Here is a 21,629-nt window from a genome sequence, read left to right on the forward strand (position 1 = left end):
GTTTACAATAAAATTTGTAAAAAATCGATGATTTTTACAAAAATAATTTAAAAAAAATTCTATTTTTCGAAAAAAAGAGAAATAATTTTAAAAAAAGTACTTTTGTAACAATACATATACATATAAAATTCTTGAAATCATAAAGTGGACCAAAGAAATCTGAAATCGTCGAAAAACCATCATCTTTTTGCAAAATTTTGCAAAATTTGAATTATCGAATCGATCGAATTTTTATTTTTTTGGAATGGACGACAAGAAAAATTCTAAAAGTGCTATTTAAAATAGAATTCTTCCGAAGGAAAAAATAAAGAAACATGCGTATTGCTAAGATACGTTCTCCTCCAGTTGATTCTCGAATTTGAGAAGAATTTTTCAAAGATCGAATATTCGAGAAAGATGTGAGAGAATTGTTGCTTGAGAAAATAATCTTCGTATCAACAATGAGTTCTTTAAAAAGATCGACAAATCAATCGACCAGAGAAGGTGCCGGCGGTAGGAGGCACGCACTCACCGGAAGTAGCTCGAAGAGCTTGAGGAACGTTGTCCACACGACTACAGCGCCTGGTTCACCACTTCGCCACAGATCCAAATATGAATTGAGGAGCATCAGTTTGGAAGGCACCAAAGTTTTACCATGGACAGCACGGTGAGTTGAATATACATTATACATTCTTTCTTATTATGTGATAAATATTTTATAATTGCAAAAAGTGTAGGTGTAATTTAATTATTGGAAAAATCGTGATTTAATTTGTATGAATAATTGTAATAATCGAAATCAAACGTAATATAATTTGAATCATTATATATTTAATATATAATTTCATAAATCATTGATTAAAAGGGAGAAAAATAAAAAAAAAATTTTATACGAATTTATTTTAGATGTTAGGCGTTATTTTAGTTTTTTAATGCATCTTTAAATTTACATTAGAAACATATTATATTATGAGTTATTTTTTACAAATTTTTTTTATTTTTTATTTGAAGGAGTTTTTAACGAAGAGTAATAGGTAGCCATTTAAAAGATCAATGAAAGCATTAGTACCATGAACAAAAGAGATAACGATGGATAGGTTTTAAGAGTTAGTCTTCATGCTTTAATGTCTGGAATTATCGATATGTCGATATTCTCAACGTTTTTAATTAATTTCATGTCTAGAGTATTTACTTGAATATTGTACCCGCATTATCGTTATGTATTACGAATCAAGCAAATTTGACAAGAAATAATTTAATTATTTGATATAAACAAATTTAATTCAAAAATTAAAGAAAAAAAAAATTTTTATTTTAATACGTTTTATATCGAGATACTTTTCGAAGCGAAATTTTCATTTAAATTATTATCACATGTATAACCGATAGCATTGTCGATTATTTTCGATATGTTGAAAATAAATGAATTCGATAAAAAGTTCAACATATATGTAAAAACGATACAATTCTTGCGAAACAATTTTTAAATTAGAAAGAGATATCGACTTTGAAAATCTAATAAGGTCAAGGTTGACGTGTTAAGATCACGAAATCGTGCATGTGAATACATGTAAAGCGGGGGAGTTTGCAATTTCCGTGATTGCTCCGCTGCAACAGGTAAAACTTTGACTCGATGTTAATTTCGAATACCCGACTCATTGCTCACACGCTCCCATTTTGCAATAAAAGATAAAACTTTCTCGAAGCATTCGACGTAATCCATTAACTGTTTAGAGGCAATCAACTTGAAATCTGGGGTTAATAAAATAGTCGTTTCTGCGAGTTCATGGAAGACATTAACCAAGGGAATAACAAATTCACTAGAAAAATTATAAATTATTTATAAATAAATTATTATAAGATTTATAAATAAAAATTAATTCTTAAAAAAAATTTACGATGTTTAAAGAGAAATTTTTTTTTTTTAATAAGAAAAACAAATAATTATTCGCATATATAGATTAATTTTAATTGGATTAAATTTTCAAATTGATATTTAAAATTTGAAAATATTTTAATGTTCTATCGTTGTTACATGAACAGGATGAAAATATATCGAAGAGCCGGTTTTCATGGCAACATACTATATGTGCATATATATATATATATATATAGCGAGGCACGTGTTCGATAGAATAAATAGAACATCTTCTATTGTGTAATTCTTTATAGATTATATCGATTCTTAGATTCAATGTGAAAGTTCATATTAAAAAGGATTTATAATAGATATTCAATAACATCATCTAATCGAAAATATACTATAGTATAGTATAGTACAAATTTCAAATAAACTTCACTGAAATCTATCATGATTTTCGAAGTTATAATACCATATTATTTACATTTGTCAGCTTATAGCATACATTGTGTATACTAAAAAAGAAAAAAAAAAGTTGCATGTCGCAATGCCATCGATATAAATTAATCTTTCTTCAATCACAATAAAACATATATGCCGGTACACAACCATCGATTCTCAGATAATCCCGGTCTGAATAAAAACGAACTTCGTGTTTTTTTATTTTATTATGAAATCGAGTGTCTCTTTCTTCTAACCTATCTGCCGCTACATATCGATCTTACTATGTCCGATAAACCGGTCGACGTTCAGTTCGCGATCGAGCGAACGCGCACTGAGGCTTCATTGGTCATCGCCGTTAGTAACAACGATGGACAACGTATCGGATTTTGATGCTCGGCTCTTTATAATTAACTCTTTTGCTATCGGCCCGACCGAAGTGTCCCGACCGTCGATACACTCTTTTGTACCGCGTAGATCAATTTCGATCACGCTCGACCAAGTGGAAGTCGACTGCAGCGCATCTCGACTCATGGATAGAGAGAGAGAGAAAAAAGAAAAAGGGAGATCGAAGCAAACAGGGAGCGTAGAGGTTAGTAAAGTAAGGAGGGAGACGCAAGGGACAACAATGCGCAAAAATATCGGGAAAAGCTCGAGTTAGAAAAGATATAACAGAACGAATATAAAGTCCTAAGAGGATTGGAATCGGTGATCGGATACAAGATACATGCGAAAAATGCCGAACGAAAAGATCAAGAAGAAAAGCGTTTGGTGTTATGTGTGTATATATATGTATACTAGGGTTAGATATGGAAAGCACTTGCGCACGAAAATGAACTCAAGAGAAATAGACCGTTTCCGATTACTTTGTCTCGCGAATATATCGAGAATTGCGTCAATTCGATGACCTGTATTTGCATTTATATACATATACATATCTTATATAATCTTTATATATGTATATATATATATAAATGCAAATACAAGTTATTTAAAATGACAAATAGATAAAATCAATAATTTTTATCAATTTTTTTATTAAAGTTATTTATTAAAAAAATTTACTAGATAATAATATAGTAAAGTAGTATAATAATTATAATATAGTAATATAGTTGCTAGATAATAATATAGCAAAATATAGTAAATGTAATGTTTTGATCTGTTCATCATTCAGTTTTAAATATGATTGAATTAATTATAGTTTTTATCAATTTAGAAAAAGCTTCTTTTTGTGTGAATTATAATGTTTTCAATAATTTTGTGTTTATACATTATTCTATACGTAATTTTTTTTTTAGATTAAATTTCTTGGAATGCAAATATTTAATACTTAACTTTTTTTTTTAAAGACTTAACGCCTAACGTTTATTACTTGACATTTAACATTTTATACTTGATAGTTTACATTTAATACTTGATACTCGATATTTGACACTTGACATTTCTATATGCACTGTATCTATTTTAAATCTATATTTCATTATAATATAATGAATTATGCTTTAGTTAAAAAAAAATCATCGAAGAAATGTTATGTAGAACAATGTAGATTCTATATCTTGCGACATTTCATATGACTTGCAGCCCAATCTAAATAATGAACATATCCAAAGAGAATATTGTAAATTCTATACTGAATATATGTAGTAGTTTGATATCATTTTTCAAAGAGTAATCTTTTTAATATTTCTAATTTTTTGAATAAAAATTTTTTTTAATCAAGAATTATACGTTGAAAAATAATAACATCACAAAGTCTCATCAAATAATTATACTTTGAAAATCTATTTGTAAAGCGTAATAAAAATAAATTACTAAAATTAATTTAACAATTAAACAAATTTTAAACATAGAAATTAAAATTTTTAAAATAGAAATTAAAAATATTTTAGAAATAGAATGATATATACGAGATCATTGTTTTAAAGATAATAATTAAATATATATTTTTTTCTTAAAGATTAAAGCAGTATTATCATAATTTTGAAAGAAAAATAATGAAAACATATTGACAATAATTAATATCTGTGATCACGCACCAAAAACAAATATAGACAAGAAGAGCAAATAATGAGAGAAGGACAAAGATAGATCATAAATTGTAAAATCAGTGCCATTTAAATGTCGCAGATGAAATATATATAAACAATGAAAATAAATAGTTAAAAAAAGATAAAAATAGAATAAAAAATAACTATAAATGTCATCTTTTACGTATCATATTTTATTATAAGATGATTCTTTCATTTAAGAGATATCACGACGGTCAATTTTTACTCTATCTTATCCTGTCTTTAAAGAAATATTTTTAAAACTCAAGAGATGGCGCTAGCACTTAATTCCTACCTTCTATCCTAATATTTGTTTCCTTTGTATGTTTTATTTACGACTCTAAAGATGGCGCTGATTCATAATTTTTAATTTATTTGTCTTTTTCATTTTTTCACTTTTTCCTTCTTTTTTTTGTACTTGTTTTTTATCACAAATAAGAATATGTATACTTTCAAACATTTAAAACATATAGAAAACAAACATGAATTTGTTCATGTTGCTATTCATTTATTATTCCATATAACAAAGATAGGAATCAAATGCCAAAAAAAAGAAAAAAAAATAAAAATAAGAAATATTTAAAAATTTAATGTAATTTAAAATCTTAATATATATTTTATAATTTATATAAATTATAATATATAATATATAATTATAATTATAATTATAAATAAAGCTAAATAATATTATATTATTTCATATTATATTATTTAAATCTGATTTTTTATGCAATTGATAATTAAAAATATAGGAAAAAATTCTATTAATAGATATTTTTTGTAATTATTCATATTATTATTAGTTTTTTTAAATGATAAAAAAATTATGCTTTTTTAAAGAAGAAATAAAGAATTTAATTAAAAAATGGGATTTTGATAAAAATTTAAAAAAGAAAGAATATAATATTTTAAAAATGAAATTTATAATAAATTAAAGAATAAATTGAAGAATCATTATATAGAAAAAATAATAATATTGGTAACATGACGAAACAATCAATAACATATATAAAACGAAGATTCAAGAAATGTATATATGTATACATATATATACATATATAGAATCACCTAATTTTGTAAGCTCAGAAGCAAATCATAATCAATAGAAAGAATAGCTCTTCAATGTAATTAAAAAGAAGCAGATATCTTCATTTGACAAGACAAAAATTGTATTAAAATCCGAAAAATGTGAATATGTTTCCATGATTCGAAAAAAATATGAAAAATATAAAAAAAAAAATTTGAAACAATTAAAAACTGAAATGTGAAATTATAATAAAGATATATAATATCTAAAACATAGAATCCTGAAAGAAGAAAAACAATACGGTAAAGAAAAAAAAGGGAGAAGAGGACGCCACCAGTCGGTAAGGAAGAAAGAGATGGCAAACATCGCGAGCAGAAAAGACGTAACTGCTGTGGTAAGACAGAAAGCACAAGAGAAGCGTAGGGACGGGAGGTTAGTGGGGGTCGGAAAAGAGAGCTAATGAGCTCGACGATGCGGCGCCAGTCGTCGAGTCGCCGTGTTACTACGAGTACTTGCTCTCTCATCGTAGCTCGCTGCGTCCCCATTTAAAAAGGGTCGTGTCCTGCTGTCAGTAGGGGTTGCAGACCCGTGGCAAACTCGTCGGTTGTTTCGATGTTCGTTTATCTAATATTCGATCATCTTGATCTGTTGGATCTTATATTAATATTTCATTTATCAACGAAATAACATCATTCTCATCGCGTGTTTTTTTCCATTTTTTTCTCTTATATTTTTTATTTCTTACAAAAATATGAAGGATCAGTGTTCGAGATTGAGATCGTCTAGACAGTTTATGAATTCTCAAATACAGTGGCTGTGCATAGCTATTATAATCGAATGAATTGTTCACTGTCGGTGATCGTCTCAATTGAAAATTCGACTCAAGTTTGTGAAAATAATTGCTTTTGTAGAAGCAATGCACATCGAGAAAATTGTTCGTAATTGTGTGTCGCAGATAATGTTATAAGAGAATAACGTTTTCTCAGGAGACAGTAACACGCGAGCGATCGGGCGCGTCTTTGCAGGTCGAGGACCTTTCGGTTTAATTATTCTTTTGAAAGATAATCCAAGATTAATTCTCAATTATTCGACGATTAAATAATAATAATCATGATAATAACGAAACGAAAAGGGCATCGTGAGGTAATAAATTTATTACTTGACAATTTCTTAATATTTGTTGAAAAAGTTTACAGTATTACGAAACTTGTAAGTATTTAAAATATTATTTTATATTTTTATGAAAAAAGCAGAAGTATTTTAAATGGAAATAAAGAAAATATTAATATTATTACAATATTTATAATTTTTTGAAGACTGTACCATATTTCTTTTTTGTATATTTATTTATTATTATATTAATTGTATTTAAATATTATGATTATTTTTACAATTATTATTTTTAAGATGAATTATTTTGGAATAACAATTCGAAAATTTTAAAACACAAGTGGTTAGAACTAATATATGTCGCGTAAAAATAGAACGAAAAGAATAGTGTATATGATGTAAATGTAGTGTTATATCATTAGTTTTTTTAATGAGCAATTGCACACATGTGCAATTAATAATTCTAACAATGCATTATATTAATTGGTTTCTTAAAAATTAAACGAAAATATACAAAATTGAATTAATTACAACCAATTTGTAATAATATTTTCAAAAATTATTAATTATATTTTTAATGTTAAAATAATTTATAAAAATGTTAATTTAATAAAATCATTCAATTAATAGTGTATAGAAATGAATTTTATTTCCATTAATTATTTATTTCATGTCAATATATGAATGCATTCTACATATTACATTTTATGAGAAGAAACTCGGTTAATTATATTACAATCTAAATGAAATAGAATCATAATTTTAAGATTAAATTTAGTTAGAAATTATTTACGAAAATTTTGAAACAATTTATTATTAGAATATAATTTCTTCATAGTTTACGCAAAGAAAAATCAATTTACAATATTTTTCTGTTATATCCTCATCTCGTGGATATTTATATTTAAATATCATTTCTATTATTGGTAAATTCTCTTGGATCCATTGATGCGAATAATTTATTTATTATTAATTTATTATTATGTTAAATTATATTAAAATCATATATCATAAATTTCTTCAAATATTTCAATCCTTCTTCACTTTTCGCTACTTGTCATTCACTACATTCGTTAACAAAGATAAAATAAGGTTAGAATTTCGTGTTTCTATAGTTATGCTTGCTACAGTTGGTTCCGCAATTGTGAAAGAGAAAGAATATAACGAATAAACACTCTATAGAGGATTAATAAAATCCACCTATCAATCATCACAGTTTCATTCAACGTCAAAGGTCTCGTTAAGCAAAAAAGTGAAAGAGAGAAAAAGAGAAAAAAAAGAAAGATGATCAAGGGACTCAGTGTCACATTGATGCTCTCTTCTCTTTATTATGTAGACTGACGATCCTCGAAAAGGTTACGGACCTCTGAAAACTCGAACGATAATATCGATAAAACTCGGTCAATGATATCGATATTCATATGCGTCTGAGAAACAGGATCTTTAAAAAGGGTTGTATGATGGAAGTTTATTGATGGTTATAGTTCACAGAACTTAGCATCAATGCTATTAACCTATAGAGTTCAAACAACTACATGGAGATCAGAGAATTACTCGTTGTTAAATGAATTTAAACGATACATAAAAGATAATAGGAATTTTTATTTTATATTTTATTATGATGATAGTGAATGTTTATAAAATAAATTTTTTTATGATTTTTATTGTATAATTCTTCGATTTTGTTATCGATTTAATCATTTTAAATCAAAAATATAAGGAATATATGGATTTTTTAAATATATACATATTCAATATTCAAATGAATAATTATTGATTTTTAATCATTGAAAGCTGACATTAAAATATACAAAGCATTCAATAATATTTTTAAATTAATATTTAGATATTGGAGAATATTGAAATGTTTCACAAACACTTTCACAATACAATAATTTCTTTTTTTCTTAAAAATTGAAAATTTTATTGAATTTATAAAATTATATAATATTAATTATAAAAATTTTTATAGGAAAATATTTATTATTAAATAGGAAAAAAATTATTCTTAAATACAATTATCAGTAACTGCAAAAATATTAAAAATACAAAATAACAATAGTGGTTTTATAAGAGATAATTTTTCTTTTTTGTAAAATAATTTTCCATAAAATAATTTCCATACAGCAATTTTATCAAACAAATTTTCATTTTATCGTTCAAAAATATCATTTTTGTGAAAATGTGAATCACAAAAAATAAAATTCGTTGAGCTATAAAATTTCCTTTTATCCATTTTTTGTAAATTTAGTCAAAAGAAATATTTGTTTCAGTTTTATAATTATTATACAATGGATCCAAAAGTATTGAAAAAAAAACAATACAGAATATAAATGAACAAATAAAGAATAATAAAAAAAATAGATATATTTTTTAGTGTGTTAGTTTTTAATATTTAGAATCATTTTATACTTTTAAAATTTTAAATTTATATATAATTTATATATAATTAAATATAATTTAAAAGAAATAAAGAAAATTATTATATATTATATATTTATCTAATAAATTCGGTTTATTAAAATAATGTTTCTCAAATTTTTTATTGAACATATTTTGTAATACGTACTATATACAATTGGCACAAGTAAAACTTTCGATGGCCAAAGATATCTTGTTCTCTAACTATTCAGCTGAGATAGAACAGGAAAACGAAAATTCAGCATAAATTACTTTTCTAAAATTAATTTTTTTTTTTTAAAGATCTGCAAAATTTTTTCCTTGTGTCTAGAAAATAAAACTTAAACAAAAAATAATTTTCAAATTAAATATAAATTTAAATGAAAATTAAATTAAGATTAAAATCACTGAACAATTTAATATAGAGCATTGTTTTAAATACTTACAAGTAACATAAGTAAAATATTGAAATTAAATGATTAAAAAGAATGTTAATAAATAACACAAAATATCAAATATAAAAGATTTCTTTTTCATGAAAAATTAAACAAATATTAAACGAATATTATTATAGTAATGATAATATCCATCAAATTCAACACTTCCAAAAGTCAACATAGAAGATCTTATGAAAGAATCTTAATCAATCTGAAATTAAAGAAAAAAGAAAAAGAACTTTCGTAAAACAAGTTCGTAAAGATGTTATGCTTAGACATGAAGCTTGTCTCTCGTTTGCGAGGAGTCTCATTGACGAGTAGCTCATCCACAAACGTGTCACCGGTCTCCTCTTTGGCGACCTCGACCTCATCGACGGGTGTCGGTATAGAAAAATGCAAACGAAGCAAAGGAAGAAGAAAGAGCACTGGTGGTGGAAACGGGAGTTCGGTAACGGAGAGCGATAGCGAGGAAGAAACATTGCCGGCTGCGCATGAGATGATGCGCAGAAACAGGTCGAGATCGGTTTGTGTGTCTGCCTTGTCTTCCGCACAATCAAGATTCCTTCATCGGCGAGCCAGTCATCATGTGTACGTTTAATCAAACGATAATTCAATTCAGGGGTAACAAATTTTTTTTCACAAGTCGCATTAATTGTTTTCTTACACTTAATTCCTCTACCATCGATGTATAATTGAAATGAAATGACTTCTAAGTAGTTTATAGAAGTACTGTTTAACCTTTCTTGTAAACATGGGCATTTACATTTGCCTATGAACAATGCTAAAGATGAAATTGACTTTAAATCCTATCGGATCTTTTTCGTTGTTTTTTATCCGATATTGACCGATGTTGGCCAAAATGTTATCATTACTCGAACGTTATCCATAGCTGTCCATATTTACGTTTACATTTTACACAGGCATAATGAATATATTATTTAATAATTTAATACACATAATCTAAATACATTTATATATCTTATTTATATATCTATTTATTATGATTTAGAATGATATTATATACTTGTTTCAAATATTATTGCATTATATTTTAAAAAACGAAGAATATAGTATATATCGTAACGAGATATATGGCAGCAGTGACATTACGTATCTCGTTCAACGAATCGGATGAGTAAAAATCAATTTGCGATATCTCGTAAATGCTTAATCTCCGTAGAATATTATCTCCACAATAACTTTACTGGATTATATTTTTTTGTTTACACGTGATATCGATTTTGTTAAGTTCTAGTAAAATTTGCGAAAACGGAAGAATTAAAAAATAGAAATTAAAATATTAACATCATAATTTTGATTTTATTTTTAAAATATAGATTAAATATATTTATAATTTAAAAATCAACGAATATTATAAACGATTTTTATATAACTTCTTCTATATTAAATTAGAGGAAAAAATATTATTTTGTCGATACTACAAAAGTTTCAACAACTTTAGCAAAAATAATTGTAATCAAGTATCTTATATAAAAAGAATTTAGATAGATAAAATGTTAATTGATGCAATCTAGATCTTTTTTTGCAGGTTGCCCTCATTAACCTAGATATCTTGAGATGGCAAAAAGCAAGAAATATCGGGGAAAAACTCGTTAGAAAGACTGTTTCCTCCTTTTTGTTTTGATCGCCTTTGTTAATCAGAAATGTGGCATTAAAAAGCAATTTGTCAAGTGATCTTTGAACGTTATATGATGTTTTAGGTCTACCACGGATGCCATTTCCAGGCGAGGTGTTCTCTCCAGACGATATTATGGCAGCGTCGAAATGGTGAGTTTTCAATTTATGCGTACATATTTATGAAATCGGTAGATATGAATTTCAAAATAAATCAAAATTATGAATAACTTCGAAGTGATCTAATGGTATAAGCGACCTCTATTTGTCCACACTATTAAAGAAAAGGCGAGTACGAACGATATGTTTGTTTTGACTTTCTTTTCCATCCTTTTTTATGTTTCGTTAAATACAAACGAAACTTCGAGTCATATTGAGATTGAACTTCGATTCTCTTATTCCGATTTTCGATTTTCAGTTGTTTGATCTTTTATCATAATTTTTTTTTATCACTGTCAATGTGAAAATTTAATTAACAATTGAAACAATTCGCGAAGAGAGTTAATTGCGAAAGAGTCACGCGAAAAGGATCGAAAGAGAGGAGAGAAGAAGACAAGAAGGTCGTAAAATGACGTTCATTTCGCCAGTTTTTCATGCGTAACGATAGCCCTTCGAAACTGGAACACAGTCTCTCCATCTCTTCCTTCCTTTTCTTTGTACCACGTGATCTAATGTTAGCCTGCTTGAAATCGTCTTTCAGCTGCCGCAAATCGAGCAAGACGGGTCTGACAATGGAAGAAGATTTCGAGTAGAGAATGGTGATTCCCTTGGCGAGAAGGAGGAAGTAAGAGAAATGCATAATTACCTCTTTTCGCATCCCTCCATATTCTTCCTTTCTATCTCTATATTTGTGAAAGTTTTACTTTTGAATTGTCATTTTTTATCGTAAACGTTAAGATGCTATAGTATGATACTCTATTTTATGATAGATAATATTTTCTAATAGGTGAAATATTTTTATTTTAATTTTTTTTATTTTGCAAAATTTAATAAAAAAAGTATTGGATAATTAAATACATCGTTAATAATGAAGAAACGAAAACTACGTCAAAAAAAGAGGAACAAATTTAAATTATTGACGAAAAATTGAAAAAAAAAACAAAGTCACATCCTACGCTCATATTTTCATTTTCTCTTCCGCCGTTTGGTTATTGATAAAGTCGGATTATATTTCTGGTTGAACTGATTTTGAACATGTGCAGATGTTCGGATCACCGAGTACGCCGATATTGGAAAATCCTGAATATCAGACTCGTTGGTACTTCAAGTACTTTCTCGGAAAACGTGAGTAGAGTGTACTCTGATATTTTTAAGAATTTTAGATAACTAAATGCATTAGATAGCAGGAGTTCAACAGCTGTTCGAGTATTTTTTTGCTTAAATTTGATGCAATGATCTATTTCATTTATATAAGAATTTATTCTTTCATGTTCATAGTATAGTAAATGCAACTTTTTTTTTTTATAAATTCAAAAATATTTTCAATCTTGTTTAATTATATTGAAAAATTTTGTTCATTATAATATTTTTTAGTGCATCAAAATTACATTGCTGCGGATCAAGAGAGAAATCCTCTGTTTCTCTCAGTTGTGACAAGTGAAGTCAGTGATCAAAGCGTACCACATTACAGAGTTATTTTATGGCGAAAAACCGTGAGTATTGATTAAAACAGTGAAATCTTTGATATCAAAGAATTAATCCATTCATTTCCTTCATTTAATCATTATCTTATGTATAAAGATTTGCATTTTAATCATACAAATATTAAAGATGAATGAAAAGATATTATGAAAAATTGCAAAAGAATTGTAAATTTAAGAAACAAGATTCCTTTTGCAATTTTAGAAAATAGTTTTATTTTGTGCTTTATTTTTATTAATGTAATATATATGTACAACCAAGATTGTTTTGAGATAGACATTGTATGAAATTGTTGCTAAAAAATAGAAGATATAAAAAAACAGGGAATATTTTGTGCATTAAATAAATGTTAAATATTAAATATTGTAAAAAAAAAATGACAATATTAAAAAATTTATAGAATCAGAATTAGAATTGCTATTTAAATTAACGAAAATAAATAAAAGAATAAAGAAATAAGAATAAAGAAAAATTAATGAAAATTATAGAACGATAAATAAAAAAAAATGAAAAAATTTAGGGCGCGCAGAAGATATCGCTGCCATACTCTGCAAACAAAACAATGACAATCAGACAGATCCTGAGGTAAATATTGTGCTATTTTCGCTTGAGTGGTATAGGTGGATGATTGGTGATTCAAATTTCAGTAATTTCTTTGGATTGGAAAAGCTCGACAAGGCACCACGTGAAATATTTTCTCCAGAAATTCAAAAGGTGGGTATTAAATGAAAAATCTTTTTTGCGAATAATCAATATTTCAAAATAAATAGAATACCAATGTATTCATTAATGATCTTTGAAGGATCGATTCTAGATCATTTGTCAAAGTTTTGTGTTTCAGGATCTGCTCTTGTTGGAAGAACAAGAAGGTTCTGTCAACTTCAAATTCGGCGTGATATATGCGAAAAAAGGACAAACAACCGATGATGAGATGTTATCTAATGGTAAATCGATTAAAACTTGAAGTTTAATAATTCGATAAGTTTTCCTTTATAGAGACATTATTGATCATCAACAACAATGATTGCATTCATTTAAAAATGAATTTATTTTTATTGTTATTTCTTATTTCATATTGTTTTTTTTTTTTTTTTTAGAAAATTAAAATTAAATTTGTTATTCAATTACGAAAGATTGAATTATTTATTATTATTATTTATTAAAAATATTTTTATTATATAAATATATATTCGAAATATAAATATTTATGATATATCAAAGAGACGAAATACGAAAAGGAATCTTTATATGCTTTCATTTACAGAAAAGGGTAGTCCAGGTTTCGACAAATTTCTCGAAATTCTGGGTGAGAGAATACGACTAAAGAATTGGGACAAATATCGTGGTGGTTTAGATATAAAAGGTATTTTTTCTTCCAGTCATGTAGATGTGTTACATAGAATGTTACTTTGGAAGTTTTATTTTCGATATCGATTATTTCAAAAGCTCTGATAAAAAATCTTATGAAAAGAAATATATATTTCGTAATAATTCTTCGCGCACTATTATCGTAAGTGAATTTTCATTATTATAATAACTCTTTCATTATTCTCTTCTATTATTGCAAATAGTCTTTCATGACAATCAATATTCGTTATACAATTTTCAATTGTAACATGCAGAAAGTATACAAAATTTCCTTGTTGAAATCGGAACATCTGAATAAATATTTTTCTCAGGTTTCATTTTCCACTATCTATTATTTACTATTATTTTATCTATCTGTTCCATACAGTTATATAAGTATCGTTTTCCTCTGTGAATGTTACCAGGTGATATGACTGGAAAAGAAAGTTATTATACGGTATACGCAGGACACGAAGTGATGTATCATGTGAGTACAATGCTTCCTTATTCAAAGGACAATCCACAACAGCTGGAGAGAAAACGACATATCGGTAACGATATCGTTAACATCGTTTATACGGATGATCCTAACGCCATAGACAGTTTCAACCCGAATTGCATTAGAAGTCAATTTACTCGTAAGTTTCTAAAATTCATGACACTTATTCTCTATATCTATCTCTCTTCTACTTAGCGTAAAATTAGATTTAGACTTGACTGAAGTTGTATGGACACGAGTATGGACGAATTCAGCCGAATTTTAACGAACTAGAAAGAAACAAATATATTACCTCTAACTTATCGTTACGTCTCACGTGCGCGGATTTAAAAAGTCTAAAAATTAAAAAATCTTTTTTTTTTGTTTAAATAACCCGATAAAAAAGTATTTATTTTAAAATTTTTTCAAACTTATTTCGAAATATCGTTTAATCTAATTAGATCGATATTAATCTTTATCCATGTTTATGAATATAGATGTATTTGCGGTGGTATCGGCCGAAGAAAATGATAAAGGATGGCGCGTGGCAATTTACTGCGACGAAAATGTTCCTCTATTCGGACCAAGCCTTCCTTGTCCACCTGTTTTTGAGGATCCATATACTCTACGAGAATTTCTTCTCGTGAAATTAATAAATGGTGAAAAGGCTACGTTCAACACGCCAACATTCGCTCAAAAAAGAGAAAGAACCCTAGATGCTCTTCTTCGAGATATGTATCAAGAACATTCGCAAGAAAGTAAGAGCAACGTAAGTGTATTTAACAATATAATATTTCTGCATTGATAGTTTCATAGATTTTCCCTATAAGTATCTCTTAATTTCCTTTCCACAAGAATAATTCACAAATAAAAGAAATTTTAAACACGATTATTAATATCCATGTACAATAATAATAAAAATCGTATGAAGCAGATTTTTAGAAGATTTTTTTTTACTTCACATAAAAATATAATATGTTGCACTCTTCCATCCAATTCAATTTTGCAATAAATCCTAGTACATTTACCTAATCCAAATAATCATAAGAAAGAAGAAAAATATATAAAAAGAAAATTTTTGTCATGTGTATTGGTTGTATCCCCTCTCCCGTAGAAAAGAAAATCGATCGAATTTTCACAGAGTATGTTAAACCGACGAGCATTGTCGGATGTCGTGGAGGCTCCAGGTCGACGTCGCGAGGAGACACGTGCTGTGGAGATGGTGCGCGTTGGCCAAGCATTGAAACTGGAAGCAATTGTCAGAGGTTTGGCGCCAACTTCTTTGGCCACGGCTGGCCCATTGAAGCCAAGACCTTGGGAACCAAGATGCATCTATCCTGATTTCCCTCACGAGGTTGTCTGTGGAGATGTTTGGCTGGATAACAAATTGATCCTTGCTAGTGAGAATGGAACTTTTTTAATCGAAGGTAAGATGAAGTTTCTTGTAATTCAAATTCACATTCAAATTCTTCATTACATTATGATTCTTTTATTCCAGATAGCTTATCTCATAGGCTAATCTTTGACGAATCTGTGCAAATAAAACAATTAGATGTAGTCGAACAACATGGAATATTATTATTTCGTGCCGGCGACAAAGGCAAAGAAAGCAATATCTACGTTTTTCGTCTAAAAGAATTCGAGAACAATACGGCGAATAGGTCAGCCGAAGTGTTGAACGATCGTGAGGACGATCAAGAATTCGAAGATAATGGCGACGAGGATGATGCGGATGACGATGCTGATGAAAGCGAAGAGAATGATTACGACAATTTCACGCGGGCTACTGCGAAATTTAAACCAGTGATCCATCGTACTCATGCTCGTGTTCGTCCCTTGGCTGTTCGAGGACGAGCCCATATAAAAGAAAGGAGATTACCCAGAGCTCGGGGCTGTCATTTATATGCCATTACAATGCCTGGTGGTTCCCACTTGCGCATGGTAAATGTTCCTTTTGTATTATTGATTCATTAACCTTTTACATCTTTAATAATTCAATCAATCAATATTTGTAGTTTATGAAGTTCAACAAATACATAAAATGTTCATTGATCTCGTTATGGTTGCATTATGGTTCAACAGTGAAGATACATTCCACTTAGATATAAATTTTTTATTGTTAAATATATTCATAATTGATAGTTTTCTAAGTGATAAATGTATTTGATTATTAAATCTATTTAATATTTTATAGTGTGCGGTAGTAGGACGACGTTTAACAGTTCTTCAATGGAAACATAATGCTGCATGGACCGCGTGGTGTTCTGCCGCAGACACAGACACTGTCGAGGGTTTTTTGCATTTAAAAGACTTCAGCGCTAGTGAAACCCCATCGTTAGTAACGATAATTGAAAATACAGATTCGAACAATGAATGGACACTTTGCTGCGGTATTCGACATCATTTTGAATTGATCTCAGCCTCTGGAAGCACAAGAATTCTTCATATCGAAGGAATGCCAAAACCACATTTAGTAGCTGCATTGGATCTTTGCGAAGACGAGGAACCTGAATTATTACTTTGTTACAACAGTATGTAACTTATTATATAAATTAATCTCAAATTTTAATACATTTTTGAATTATTTGTGCTTGTCGAAATTTATTTCTTTTTTTTCTTTTTTGTTTTTAAAAAATTAATTTTTTAAAAACAATATTATATACTTATTGCATACTTATTAAAACTTTATTGAAAAAAAATGAAAAAAGATGCGAAATTTTATATTTAAACACATAGACATATGATCTATGATATAAAGTTTAATCAGAGATTAAACAATATAAAAATTAATAATTTATTTTTAATGTCTATTAATTTATCGTAGATACGTGTCATTTTCAAAAACTTCTGGAAGAAAATACCACACCAACGGAATTCGATTTTAATTGGAATTCCGTACCGGCAGCAATAGGTAAAAATTTTATTTTATTCACTTACATTTTAATATAACATTCTTATTAAATATATATATATTTTTTTAATAATCTCTAAATATTAATTTGTAGCTTGTGCCTTTCCCTACGTGATCGCATTTACCAATGATACCATGGAAATACGATTGATAATCAACGGAAATTTGGTACATACGATCGCCATGCCGAATTTAAATCTAATCACCTCGAAGCAAGACATCTTCTTCGCTACAACAGCGCCGGAGTTTTTGCCAGGAAAATGCGAAAGAATCCGACTGGATTCAAAGCCCCCAGACAAAGAGGAACCGGTTTCCAGTCCTCCTCCTTTCGCGCAATCCTCATCGTCTCGATCTAATCTGCAAAGTATGTGCCTTTTCAAAATAGATCATAATTTTCCAACTATTTGCACAATGTAAATGAATAATACAATTGTTTCATAATACAATTGTTTAATACATATCTGAATTAACGATTATAGGTTCTACAATAATGATAATTATGAGTTATAAATTTTTTTTTATAAAAAAATCTACATACCATCAGTAGTATTGTGAATATCGATAAATATGTGATTTCTAAAAAATAAAACAGGGAAAGATAAATCAGGAAAACAAAAAAGAAATAATTAGATAAAACAATTAAATTAATGAAATATATGCATCAATAGAGATGTATTTAAGTACAATTAGTTTAGAAAAAATCGGATAAATCGGCAAAGTATTCATAACTTCAAATAGGCCGATGTTTCAGTAATCAGTAATATAATATATAATAATCTACATCAGAATATTATTATAATTTAAATAATAAAAATAATAAGTAAAACACGTTCTTTTCTTTTCTACAGATAATCAGAGCGACTGGAAACCAATAAGAATCTATCAAATACCATTGCAAACATTATCGAGAAGTACTTTATCGACTTGCTCGCAACGACGATGTCCTAGTCCAGGAGAATCAGAAATCATCTCCTCTGCACCACCAACCACTGATAAAAGTTTTCTCAGTGTTGAACCTCACAGAGCATTGAGCAGATCATGTAGCAGCAGTCCAACACCAACACCGACGACTTTAATTCCTCCACGGTTCAGAAAATAGATTAAATCGCGATCGAGAGGTTTCTTTTAATGACGAATTTCTTTAAAAGATCGCAAGCTGTACCTGACGCTCGTGCCTCGGTAGGATTGATGATGGATAATGCACAATTCTATGCATTTAAAAAAGTGTAGAACTTACTGCCGTTGCAAAGAGCAATCGAGACAAGTTTGCTATAATAGATAACGTAACCATACGTGCAAGAAGTGCCCTTGATGTTTTTTAAGTCAAGAGAAATCTTTTTTGTTAGATATATCTATATGCTTTTCTTCCATAGTTTTTTAATACAAATGCGTTTCTTTTTTTTTCTTTTTCTTTTTTTTTGTCGAGCAACTCCTCGACATATCATAAACGGATTAAATTTATATTTCTTGAAAAAAAAAAAGATAATAATAAGTGATAATATGTAACAAATTATTTTGGTTTTTAAAATTTAAATAAAAATTTATATTTCAAAAGAAAAGAAATAGAGAAAGGAAGAAAAAGCAAAGATTTATTAAAAATATGCAGGTAAGAATTTATTCTACAATGATCTTATTTTTTAATAAAATTTTTATAAAAATGCTTCATTTTTTGTGTGCTATATTCAGTGCCAGAATCAAAAAATTTGATAAATCAAAATGATAATCAAATTTAGCAAATAAAAATTATCTTAGTGATTTATTAATTTGAGGAAGCGAATTATAATAAAAGGAATTTTATTAATTCTTAAAGATTTTCTTCAGGGATTTACTTGGGCTGTGCCACATTTACAATTGTTTTTAAGTAATTCATAAATACTTATACTTTGTACGTTAGTGGTCATGTTTTATTAATAAATATATACAATACGACCACATGTATATAAAATAATAATTAATAAAATGTATGCTGTCATTGGTAAGATTTTTCGCTGCGAACTTGCTCATGCCACTGAATCGCCTAGCGATTGTCCGTCTTTCATTCTAACTTGTTCGGTTTCTACATGTATGTATCTATTGCAAATAAAAAGAGAATAATGTAAAAATACGCATTAATATTAATATATAAACAAAAAGTTTATTAAATCATAGATCAAATTTAAAATAATGCATATAATTTTGTTTTTTTTAGATGAAACTATTATTTTCTGTTTCATTATATAATTATAATTAATTGTCATGTATCAAAGTATCCTATTTTTTTAATTTTTAATTTATTCTATTAATACAATTAATAAAATTAATTGAAATACATGCATTTAATTAATTATAAGTCTTGATTGAAAAATCTAAATTCATTTTTACATTTTATAATATAATATAATAAAATATTTAACTTTTAATAAAATATTTCAACTTCAAAATTATTTTTTCAATGTATTTTAAATTTTTCTAGATTTTTATTTTCAAAATAAATTTAGAATTTTATATATAAATCTATAAATCCTTTAAAATCAAATACAATTATAAATATAATCATATGATAAAATAATAAAAAATTGTAAAAATACAAAAACAGTTTTAAAAACAAATTTGTATATGTATTTTTTTTTATTTATTCATATAAGAATTCACAAAATTTGATTGGAAAATTAGTTTATCAATAAAATTAACCTCTTTCTTCTTTTTATCGTTTCTTTAATAATTAAAAAATTATATAATTATACAATTTATTCATATTTGTTCGAATTACTTAAATAAAAAATAGATATTGTTATAAAGAGTGAAAAAGATTAGTTCATGTTTCCTGAAACGCGTTTAAACAGGTTCGAATCAAACGCATTCCGTAACTTTTTTGCCACACCGCCGAGAATTATAGATGCCAATCGCTGTCAAGCGGAGCTAAAGGAAAATGCTTTGGCGACCCCGGTCAGTCTCGAGCATTGAACTACGATCATTTACGTTTACCTGACTTTATGCCACACAACTGAGTGTTATATATATATTATATTTTTTATTTTAATTTTTCTGAAATTAATACATAAAAATTTAAATCTTGTTTATCAAATTTTAGAGATCCATGATAAAATTAATTATTCTTGGAATAATGATAAATAAATTCATAAATTGAGATGAAGTGTAATCTTTTTTTTTATAAACTAAATTTATTTATTTCTTTATTTTTTATCTATTATTTATTTTTAATTTAATCCTAAAAATAAAATAAAAAATATAATTATAAAGAAGATAAATATCATTGAATTCCATTTGATATTGAATTTATATATGATTTTTACTATTTCTTTTTTTTCAAATGATTATTTTTTAGACATTTAATAATCATTTCATATTTAATTATTTTTGTATTCTTTAGTTATTTCGAATATTGAATAATAATAAATAAAGATTTTCTGATTACTAATTAGTAACAAATACATTCTCAAATTTGTAATAAAAAAAAATGTATATAATTAATTAATTCAATTTTTGAATATTATTTAAAATGACTTTCGTTTCAAAATATGTAAATATTTTATATATCTAATATTACAAAATACAAATAAAGTAAAAAAATTAATTAGTAAAAAAATTTTTAAATAATTATATTGTAAAATCATTACTATAATAGTAATATGTTTTATAGTAATATATTACTATTTTATATTACTATAAAACATTACTGTAAAAATAAAATTAATAGATTTTATTAGTCAATCAAATATATGAATAAAATTGTAATTTGTTTCAAAAATAAAATCATAAAACAAACTGAAAAATTCTTAATTATATTTTATCGATCAAAAATACATACGTAATCTCCTTGTGAATAAACACTGGGAAAAATTAATTATATATAATATTTCTCTAATTTCTTTTATTCCACTAAAATCTCAGAATAAATGATATTAATAAAAAAAAAAATATTTTAAAAGATGATTAACGAAGCATACGTTCGATTTATACGCAACGTTCCGGTTAGATCAAATTGCGCGTCGCCATATTGGAAACATGCTTCTATATGATATATTCATTTCTTTTGGATACTTCTTAATTAAAACTACAAAGTTGGTTCTAAAGATTATTTGAATATAACGTATTTAACAAATAATATGAAAATATCTCAAAAGATAAATAAAAAATATCAATCTATCATTGTTAATTAAATAGGTTATTAATAAAGTTATTATTTATTAATTAATATTAATATTAGTATCAATAATTAAAAATATTTTTTAATTATTTTTTATATTTTTAGTTACTAATATATTAATGATAATAAAATGTTAAAAAAAAATATTTTAATAGAGAAAA

The 21,629-nt window shown here is 26.8% G+C and overlaps 1 protein-coding gene across 6 annotated transcripts; it reads left to right on the plus strand.

Annotated features, from left to right (window-relative positions):
* The first annotated feature begins 24 nt into the window (after positions 1–24).
* Positions 25–19,423, plus strand: LOC122718783 (GTPase-activating Rap/Ran-GAP domain-like protein 3). 6 transcript variants are annotated; one of them, XM_043944112.1, is made up of 19 exons: positions 5,928–5,976; positions 6,120–6,505; positions 9,447–9,897; positions 11,031–11,097; positions 11,645–11,728; positions 12,147–12,228; positions 12,478–12,596; positions 13,106–13,170; positions 13,233–13,299; positions 13,427–13,529; positions 13,850–13,948; positions 14,358–14,570; positions 14,908–15,179; positions 15,525–15,837; positions 15,909–16,351; positions 16,605–16,941; positions 17,235–17,321; positions 17,416–17,685; positions 18,170–19,423. In XM_043944112.1, exons 3-19 carry the CDS (start codon positions 9,572–9,574, stop codon positions 18,418–18,420), a joined length of 3,198 nt encoding a protein of 1,065 aa, XP_043800047.1. In that variant the 5' UTR covers positions 5,928–5,976; positions 6,120–6,505; positions 9,447–9,571; the 3' UTR covers positions 18,421–19,423. The 6 variants fall into 6 exon arrangements, with proteins under 6 accessions (XP_043800051.1, XP_043800045.1, XP_043800049.1 ...); XM_043944110.1 differs by having other exon boundaries at positions 5,852–6,505; XM_043944114.1 differs by having other exon boundaries at positions 5,852–6,505; positions 15,552–15,837.
* Positions 19,424–21,629: the final 2,206 nt, after the last annotated feature.

Source organism: Apis laboriosa, unplaced genomic scaffold, assembly GCF_014066325.1.
Source record: "Apis laboriosa isolate Shangri-la unplaced genomic scaffold, ASM1406632v1 scaffold68_cov148, whole genome shotgun sequence".
Classification (NCBI taxonomy): Eukaryota; Metazoa; Arthropoda; class Insecta; order Hymenoptera; family Apidae; genus Apis; species Apis laboriosa.

Excerpts from the sequence above, each read along its gene's own strand:
- LOC122718783 (XM_043944110.1), top strand. The coding sequence starts at position 9,572 with ATGTTATGCTTAGACATGAAGCTTGTCTCTCGTTTGCGAGGAGTCTCA. Across the intron at positions 12,597-13,105 it reads TTATTTTATGGCGAAAAACC|GGCGCGCAGAAGATATCGCT; the intron begins GTGAGTATTGAT and ends GAAAAAATTTAG. Across the intron at positions 16,352-16,604 it reads GTGGTTCCCACTTGCGCATG|TGTGCGGTAGTAGGACGACG; the intron begins GTAAATGTTCCT and ends AATATTTTATAG.